The following is a 10,090-nucleotide window of genomic DNA, read 5'->3' on the forward strand; positions in this document are numbered from 1 at the left end:
TTTTCTGTATCTCTTACTTTCATGGGGTTTCTCTCCAGTGTGAGTTCTTTTGCATGTTTTGAAGGAACTGTGATCTCGGTAGGCTTTAGCACATTGTTTACATTCAAAGGGTTTCTCTCCAATGAGATTTCTTTCATGTTTTCAAAGATAACTAAGACAACTGAATGCTTTACTAAATTTAAAAAATATATATGATTTCTCTCCAGGGTTCCTATCATGGATTTTAAAACTTGTTAATATCTGAATGATTTTCCAAATTACTTACATTCACAGGGTTTTTTCTCTAGACTGAGTCCTTTTGTACCTCTCGGAAAGGTACTGTTATGTCTGCAGACTTTCCCATGCTCCTCATACTCACAAGGTTTCTCTCCAGTTCTTTCACGTGTTTTTAAGGGACTTTAGGCTTTAACTTCATTGTTAACATTCATAGGGTTCTCGCCCTTGAGTTTTCTCATGTATTCCAAGACCAATGGAACACCTGAACGTCACCACACATCTTACATTCATAGTGTCTCTGCAGTGTGAGTTCCTTTATGCATCTGGAAATCCTCATGAAAACGGAAGGCTTCCCCACACTGTTTATATTCATAGGGTTTCTCTCCAGTATGTGTTCTCTCATGTTTTTGCAGAGAACTGTGCTCTCCGAAGGCTTTATCACATTGTTTGCACTCATAGGGTTTCTCTCCAGTATGTGTTCTCTCATGTTTTTGGAGATAACTGTGATCTCTGAAAGCTTTACCACATTGCTTACATTCACAAAGTTTCTCTCCTGTGTGAGTTTTTTTGTGTATGTGCAAGGAACTATACAATTTGAAGACTTTATCACATTGTTTGCATTCATAGGGTTTCTCTCCAGTATGTGTCCTTTTTTGCTTTTGAAGAGAAGTGGGATACGTGAATGCTTTGCTACAGATTTTACACTTATAGGGTTTCACTCCAGTGTGAATTCTTTCATGTATTTGAACATAACTGGAAGAGCTGAAGGCTTTACCGCATGTTTCACATTCATAGGGTTTTTCTCCAGTGTGAGTTCTTCCATGCACTTGAACTTGATTGGAAGAACTAAAGGCTTTACCACATACTTTACATTCATAGGGCTTCTCTCCAGTATGTGTCGTTTTATGTGTTTGAAGAGAACTGGGATACATGAATGCTTTGCTACAGATTTTACATTCATAGGGTTTCTCTCTGGTATGAATTCTTTTGTGGGTTTTTAAGGAACTGGGATCTCTGTAGGCTTTGCCACATTGTTTACACTCATAGGGTTTCTCTCCAGTATGAATTCTCTCATGTATTTTTAAGTAACTGGGATCTCTGTGGGCTTTACCACATTGTTTACACTCATAGAGTTGCTCTCCAGTGTGAGTTCTTTCATGTGCTTGAACATGACTAAAGCAATAGAAGGTTTGCCCACATATTTTACATACATAGGGCTTCTCTCCTGTATGAATCCTTTTGTGTCTCAGTAAGAAACTGTAAGATGTGTAGGCTTTACCACAGTGTTTACACACATAGGGGTTGTCTCCAGGGACCGTTATTCCATGTAATTGAAGTGAACATGGACAACTAAAGGCTTTCCCACATTCCTTATGTTTATAGGTTTTCTCTACACTGTGATTTATTTCATGTTTTTCAAAATACTGGAGATAACTGAAGGCTTTACCACATTTTTTGAACTTATAAGGTTTCTCTCCATATTTTTGAAATTCATATGCTTTGTGTCTAGTGTGATATCTGATGTGCCTGTTAAGGGATAAATGATGCATGAAGACTTTTCCACACACACTGCATTCACATGGTTTCACTCCAGTGGTTTTGTTGTTCAGACTGAGATTTGAAATAAGGCTGAAGTTTTCTCCACATTGACTACTCTCTTTACTTCCACAGACTTTCTCTACCATTTGACTTCTGTAAATAATGAAAAGTACAGTATTAATAATTATTATTATTTTTGATTAATCCTCACTAGGGGCAGGGAGCGAACCTGAAACCCAAGTATGTGGCCTTGATCAGGAATCAAAGCCATGGCTCTTTGGTGCATGGGCCCACACTCTAACCACTAAGCAACATTGGCCTGGGCAATGATTCTTCATTAATGATTTTATATTAATTATATTTATTATGATTTATAGGAAAAGTATAGGTATTCTGTGTTATCTGAAATAAAAAATACTGAGAGTTTTCTAAGAAGACTTCACCCTTGCTATTATCAAACTGTGATATATATGCATATATATAGCTTATTAATACGGTTTCCAAGTGAATTATTTTGCAAACACTGAACATATATGGTACATTTGACAAAGTATTTTTGGTAAAAATTTTCTAAGAAGACATTTAAAGCAGTTTATTAGTTTTGTTTGCTTCTTTAAAAAATTTCATAACATACTAGAATTCTTCTTTCTATTGTCCAACTCACCTTAGTTTTCTCCCCTGGTTTTTGTAGTGATTTTCAATGTCATGTTCTTCCCATATTTTTCCTAAAATTCAGACCCAGAAAATGAGTCCAAAGAATTCATATTATAGAAAAATAATTAGCTTCTAGATTTATGATAAGCTGTGACCAGGCCAAATTAATTTACCAATGTCTTCCCTTTTCACATTACACATCTTAGAACAATGCTGATGAGCAAGAAACACTTATTCTGTAATTGACAAATGAAAGAATGTCATCCTTACCTATGGAGGCCAGGTTCCTGAAGGTTTCCCTCATCACATCTCTGTAGAGCTTCTTCTGTGAAGGCTGCAGTAAGGCCCACTCCTCCAGAGTGAAGTTCACAGCCACATCCTCAAAGGCTACTGAGTCCTAAAACCTCCCAACTGTGTAGAGTTGATGTGTGAGACTGACAGCACTGGACATCCAGACTTGATTTATAGGAAGATTACATATGATTCTCTTGACTCTAAATATTATTCTTATAACTGGATCATCAGAAATGTACTCTCTGATATAAGCATAACCAATGGACACAAGACACTGGGTGGTAGGGGAGGCCGGGGGAAGGTCAAGGGGGAAAAAAAAGGAGACATATGTAATACTCTTTGTAATACTTTAAGCAATAAAACAAAATTAAAAAAAAGAAATGTACTCTCTGTTCATACTTACTTTCTCATAAATTTAACATGATCATGAACACATGGAAATGACTTACACATTGTTACTGTGATCACATTACATTTTTTCCCCTAATGACAGGATTCACAGAATGTTTGGAAATGACAAAAATGCTATTCAAATGAAACAAATATTTAAAAAAATTCTTTATTGTTTAAAATATTACATATATTATTACATATTTCTCCTTTCCCCCCATTGACCTCTCCCTGGCCACCCTCATCCCCCAGCAAATATTATCATTTAAGACCATGAATTCCTTGTGAGAAAAATTCTTTCATCTTCTTTATTACCCACCATTTTCAGCACTCCATGATGTAGAGGCTTAAATTTGCATGAGGTCTTAGTAAATAAAACATAGTGAAGAACTAGAAGCTTTTCCTTCTCATCCCATCACCAAACATGGGAGTCCAGGAGGCCTGTGAAAATCACTTCCAACAAAGCCAGCTGACCATGTGTCCTAAAGTCCTCCAGGCCTTTACCCTAGTCAGGGGCAGCTGGCTCAGGGTAAATATGCTTGTGCAGAAGCATTGTAACTTGTGTAGTATTTATCACAGACTCAGTGCTTCCTTCTGTCTCTGTTTAGTTTAATGGGGCTGGAGAGTTATTTGGAATTTAGAGCTCAGATACAAGGAAGAAGGCGTGAAGAGTTAGACCACAAAACCCCTATAGTCATGTGCTCAGGACTGCTTCCAGCCAAAGTTTAGAACACATAGTGAGAGAATGGGCCATAGGAGCTTTATCTGGTCAACTCCTAACAGTATTCCCTGGGACTTTCTGCCTTTGAGGAAGAGGTTAAAAGCTGTAGCTTGTATGGGAATTCATTTAAGTCCACAGCATTTGATGATGAATTTGCCTATGATTTTAGAATACCTAAAGGAACAGTGCTTTCCTCTAAAAGAACACAAAATTGCCCTAGCCAGTTTGGCTCAGTGGATAGAGTTCCAGTCCATGGACTGAAGGGTTGTGGGTTCGATTCAGGTCAAGGGCATGTACCTCAGTTGCAGGCTCAATCCCTGCCCTAGTCAGGTTAGTTGCAAGAGGCAACCAATTGATGTGTCATCTATGTTTCTCAATCTGTCTCTCCCTCTTCCTTCCACTCTCTCTAAAAATCAATGGAAAAATATCCTCAGGTGAGGATTACTAAAAGCACACAAAATTTCCATTCTCCAATTTTAGGAGAAAAACATTTTCTGACAAGTCAGTCTGGAGGCTGCTCACCATCTGGCACTTAAGGAACTTAGTAGCTGTCATATTCGATCTCATTAAAAAAAAAGTGTCCTGGCCTGTGTGGCTCAGTGGTAAGAACGCCAGCCAGAGCACCTAAGGGTCTCACGTTTGATTCCCAGTCAAGGACACATACCTGGGTTGCAGATTCGATCCTGGGCCCTGGTCAGGGTGGGTGTGGGAGGCAGCCAATTGATGTCTCTCTCTCACATTGATGTTTCTCTCTCCCTCTCCCTCCCTCCCTCTCCTTCCTTCCTTCCTTCCTTCCTTCCTTCCACTCTCTCTAAAAAAACAATGGAAAAAATATCCTTGGGTGAAGATTAACAACAACAACAACAACAGCAACAACAAAACAAAAAGAAAAAGAAAATAACTTGAAATAAACTACTCTTCTTAGATCCACCAGATCCTTGAGCTCACTGGGGAAATGGTATTTTCAAAATTAGGAAAGAGAAAAGATGGTATTTTGAACTATGCCCCAAACATTCTGTTTTCAATGAGGTCTGTACTTAAAAAAATTCCATTTCACCAGAGTCTATGCAAAGACAATGAAGAACAAGACAAAGGGAACACAATATCCATGAAGCCTAAAACAACCATCCTTAACATGAGTATTGAAATACGCACAATGGGAATACCTGAAAAAAAGAAAGACAGAAAGAAACAGCAGGTAAGTGGAGTATTAACCACTGAAATTTCCTAAAATGAACAATAGATGATACACTGTGGATCAAGAAAGCTCTAAAACATTAAAAATATCCACACAAGTATATCATATTCAAGTTAGACAAAAATCAAAGACAAAGGGAATATACTGAAAGAAGCCAGAAGTGAAAACAGATCTTAGGTATGCAGAAGCAAAGATATGAATTAAATTCAACTTATTTTTAGAAACCATGCAAGTAAGAACAGACTGTAGTAAAATATTGAACATTTTGAAATTGACAAAACACTCTGCAGAATTTGGTATCAAGGACAATAATCTTTCAAAAATAGGACAAAAATTGAGGGGATTAGTCGCTAGTACCCCTACTTTAAATGAAACATTCAAAAATTCATCACAGCCGAAACCGGTTTGGCTCAGTGGATAGAGCGTCGGCCTGCGGACTGAAAGGTCCCAGGTTCGATTCCGGTCAAGGGCATGTACCTGGGTTGCGGGCATATCCCCAGTAGGAGATGTGCAGGAGGCAGCTGATCGATGTTTCTCTCTCATCGATGTTTCTAACTCTCTATCTCTCTCTCCCTTCCACTCTGTAAAAAATCAATAAAATATATTTAAAAAAAAAATTCATCACAAAGATATAAATGATAAAAGGTGGAGGATTAAAAATAAAATAAAAAGAAATAAATGGAGGTAAAAATCTTTTGTACTTCTTAAAATATTAGCAATAATGTGTTAAGTCTTATAAGCTCATGGGTAATGGAAATAAATGACAATAATGTGACAAGGGATAGTGATGGGGAATTGGGAATAGTGTGGTAGGAGGTACTTGCATAAACAGTGAAGTGGTACTGTGTGACTTCACAGATGATGTGGGTTGGTTGTAAATGTATACTCAAAACTCAAAGGAAACCAATAAAAAAGCTTTTTTTTTTTTTTTAAAAAAATGTGACTGCTTTTCTGAAAGAGGAGAAAAAACAATTAGCAAAATCCTCAATTAAAGCCAAAGAAGGCATTAAAAATAAAATAAAGCCAAAGGTGGCAGAAAATGATTGAAGACGGTCACAATAAACAAGGGCAACAAATAGAAAGCAGTTAAAGTTTGGCAAATATTAATCCAATTGCATCAACAACCACTTAAATTATCAATGCTCTCAATACAATTGAAAGAGTAATATCAGATTTGTTGTCTATAAGAAACACACTTTAGAGGCCTTCCACATCTGAAGAACATCAAGGACGGGTATATTTTTCAGAAAGTGTTAGTGAAGAAGAGACAGTGGCTTGGGAGAACCAAGATGGCGGCATAGGTTAACACCGGAGTTTGCTGCTTTGAACAACTACTTCAAAAGTGAAACCAAAAAACGGAAGGGACATCACCCAGAACCACAGGAACGCTGGCTGAGTGGAAGTCCTACAGCTAGGAGGAAAGAGAAACGCATACGGACACTCAGAGGAGGCGCAGTGCTGAAGTCAAATTCTGAGGTGCGGAGTGCACGGAGCGGGCTGGCAGCGGAGGGCGTGGTTGGCGTTTTCAATCGGGAGGGAGTCGCAGACTCTGAGCTCCAGATCCGGGCGAGTCTTTAGGGACCCAGACTCAAACGGGAGAAGCGGGACTGTCTGGCTTCGGTCAGAGCGAGTGTAGCTTTCTCTCTGAGCTTTGCAGCGGGTGCTGGGACTCAGAGAGGCAGAGCCCCTGGGGACAGGACTGAGAGCCGCCATAACTGCTCTCTCTGGCCCACCCTGTTGATCCTGTGCGACCCGCCCCGCCCAAGCCCTGCACACAGGCATTTGCCGGATAGCCTCAGGCAAATGCCAGATTAGCACCTCCCTAGAGGACAGAAGTTCTCTCACTGCTGACACAGCTGATTCTCATAGCCACTTGGCCTGGAGGTCAAACCCTCCCTGGAATTAGCTACAACAATCAAGATTTAACTATAAGACTGCGAACAAAGACCACTAGGGGGTGCACCAAGGAAGCATAACAAAATGCGGAGACAAAGAAACAGGACAAAATTGTCAATGGAAGATATAGAGTTCAGAACCACACTTTTAAGGTCTCTCAAGAACTGTTTAGAAGCCGCCGATAAACTTAATGAGATCTACAAGAAAACTAATGAGACCCTCGATGTTATATTGGGGAACCAACTAGAAATTAAGCATACACGGACTGAAATAACGAATATTATACAGACTCCCGACAGCAGACCAGAGGAGCGCAAGAATCAAGTCAATGATTTGAAATGCGAGGAAGCAAAAAACACCCAACCGGAAAAGCAAAATGAAAAAAGAATCCAAAAATGCGAGGATAGTGTAAGGAGCCTCTGGGACAGCTTCAAGCGTACCAACATCAGAATTATAGGGGTGCCAGAAGATGAGAGAGAGCAAGATATTGAAAACCTATTTGAAGAAATAATGACAGAAAACTTCCCCCACCTGGTGAAAGAAATGGACTTACAGGTCCAAGAAGCGCGGAGAACCCCAAACAAAAGGAATCCAAAGAGGACCACACCAAGACACATCATAATTAAAATGCCAAGAGCAAAAGACAAAGAGAGAATCTTAAAAACAGCAAGAGAAAGAAACTCAGTTACCTACAAGGGAATACCCATACGACTGTCAGCTGATTTCTCAACAGAAACTTTGCAGGCCAGAAGGGAGTGGCAAGAAATATTCAAAGTGATGAATACCAAGAACCTACAACCAAGATTACTTTATCCAGCAAAGCTATCATTCAGAATTGAAGGTCAGATAAAGAGCTTCACAGATAAGGAAAAGCTAAAGGAGTTCATCACCACCAAACCAGGATTATATGAAATGCTGAAAGGTATCCTTTAAGAAGAGGAAGAGGAAGAAAAAGGTAAAGATACAAATTATGAACAACAAATATGCATCTATCAACAAGTGAATCTAAGAATCAAGTGAATAAATAATCTGATGAACAGAATGAACTGTTGATTATAATAGAATCAGGGACATAGAAAGGGAATGGACTGACTATTCCTGGGGGGGAAAGGGGTGTGGGAGATGCGGGAAGAGACTGGACAAAAATCGTGCACCTATGGATGAGGACAGTGGGTGGGGAGTGAGGGCGGAGGGTGGGGCGGGAACTGGGAGGAGGGGAGTTATGGGGGGAAAAAAAGAGGAACAAATGTAATAATCTGAACAATAAAGATTTAATTAAAAAAAAAAAAGAAACACACTTTAAATATGAAGACACAGATAGATTAAAAAAGGGTAAAGGAATGAAGCAAAGTAGGCCATACCAACAGAAATCAAAGGACAGATATACGAATTATAGACAATAAAGATTTCAAACCAAGGAAAACTCAGAGATAAAGAGGGACATTACGTAACGACTAAGGGGCCCACCTCCAAGAAGGCGCAGCCATCCTTTAGGTGTATGAACCTGGGTCAAACTTCATAAGGCAAGAGTTGATAGAATGCAGGAGAAATACATGAATCCACTACTGTGGCTAAAGACTTCAATATACCCTTATCATGAATTATAAATTCCAGTAGCAGGAAATCAAGAAGAACAGAGTGGAACTGAGCAGCGCTACGAAACAACTGAATTTAGCTATAACCTGTGGAATACTTCATGCCACAACAGCAGAATACACATTCTTCTCAAGTTCGCATGGAACATTAACCAAGACACAAGAGGTCCTGGGACATAAAGCACACCTTAATATGGAAGAACAGAAATCAGACAAAATATGCTCTTAGGCCACACAGGAATTAATCTAGAAATCAGTAACAGAAAGATAATCGGGAATGCTCCAAATATGTGGAGATTCAACCACACATTTATAAGTAACATATAGGAGGATCAAGGAAGAAATCTCTGGAGAAACAAGAAATTATTTTGAAACAAATAAAATAGAAATACATCATAATCAAACTTTGTGAGATATAGCAAAAGTGGTGCCAACAGGGAAATTTAGGCCATTAAACAATTATACTAGAAAAAAGAATGATCTATAATCAATAATGAAAGCATCTACCTCAGGAAAAAATAAAAAGAGTAAATTAAACCCAAAGTAAGCAGAATAAAAGAAAGGATAAAAATTATAAAAGAAGTCAATATGACTGTGGAAAATCAATGGAAGAAAAAAATTTAAAAGTTGCTTTATTGACAAGGTGAATAATATTGGTAAACATCTAGATAATATAGTTAAGAAAAAAGGGAAGACAGAAATTACTAATATTAGAAAGTAAGGAGGGGGAAATAATAAATAAAGGATTTGATAAAATTGAACATCCCACTTATGATAACAAACTAGCAATAGAGGGAAACTTCCACTTCTTGAGAAGAACATGTTCAAGACATGTAGCTAAACTCATCACATTTGCTCTTTATGACATGAGTGTGTATGTGAAAGAGCCCACAACAACAGAGATAACTCCTGAAATTAATGTGAGCATAGTAAGGATTAAGGATACACAAGTTAACTGTTTTCCTATAGACCAGTGGTTCTCAACCTTCCTAATGCCACGACCCTTTAATACAGTTCCTCATGTTGTGGTGACCCCCAAGCATAAAATTATTTTTGTTGCTACTTCATAACTGTAATGTTGCTACTGTTATGAATCGTAATGTAAATATCTGATGAAAGGGTCATTCGACCCCCAAATGGGTCATGACCCACAGGTTGAGAACCGCTGCTATAGACCTACACAAATATACTGAACTGATCTTTAACAAAGGAAGAAAGACAATTCAATGGAAATATGAAGTATTTTAAATAAATCGTGCTGGAAACCATGAAGATGCACATACAAACACACACGAAATCACAAAAACAAATAGAGACACAGATATTGCACTTTACACAAAACCTAACTCAAAACACATCCCTGGTTTGTGTGGTTAGAGTGTCATCCTATACAACTAAAGGTCGTGTTTGAATCTTGATCAGAGCACATACTTAGGTTGCAGGTTTGGTCCCTGGTATGGGAGGTAACTGATTGACGTTTCTCACATAGTAGTAGAGGTTTCTCTCTCCTTCTCTCTCTCTCTCTCTCTCTCTCTCTCTCTCTCTCTCTCTCTCTCTCTCTCTCTCCCTTCCTCCCTAAAAATCAAT

At 38.6% G+C, this 10,090-nt stretch overlaps 1 protein-coding gene across 1 annotated transcript; it reads right to left on the reverse strand.

Moving 5' to 3' along the window:
- Window positions 1–503: 503 nt before the first annotated feature.
- Window positions 504–4,369, reverse strand: LOC118652545 (zinc finger protein 14-like). Its single transcript, XM_036302443.1, has 5 exons — window positions 4,337–4,369; window positions 2,680–2,806; window positions 2,420–2,480; window positions 1,610–1,908; window positions 504–1,528 (listed from the first exon to the last, which is right to left on the reverse strand). Exons 1-5 carry the CDS (start codon window positions 4,367–4,369, stop codon window positions 504–506), a joined length of 1,545 nt encoding a protein of 514 aa, XP_036158336.1.
- Between the last annotated feature and the right edge of the window lie 5,721 nt (window positions 4,370–10,090).

The sequence above is a fragment of the Myotis myotis genome, unplaced genomic scaffold, assembly GCF_014108235.1.
Source record: "Myotis myotis isolate mMyoMyo1 unplaced genomic scaffold, mMyoMyo1.p scaffold_m19_p_32, whole genome shotgun sequence".
Taxonomy (NCBI): domain Eukaryota; kingdom Metazoa; phylum Chordata; class Mammalia; order Chiroptera; family Vespertilionidae; genus Myotis; species Myotis myotis.

Excerpts from the sequence above, each read along its gene's own strand:
- LOC118652545 (XM_036302443.1), bottom strand. The coding sequence starts at position 4,369 with ATGACAGCTACTAAGTTCCTTAAGTGCCAGATG. Across the intron at positions 2,807-4,336 it reads AGTTCCTTAAGTGCCAGATG|GACTCAGTAGCCTTTGAGGA; the intron begins GTGAGCAGCCTC and ends GGGAGGTTTTAG. Across the intron at positions 1,529-1,609 it reads ACATGAAATAAATCACAGTG|CTGGAGACAACCCCTATGTG; the intron begins TAGAGAAAACCT and ends GAATAACGGTCC.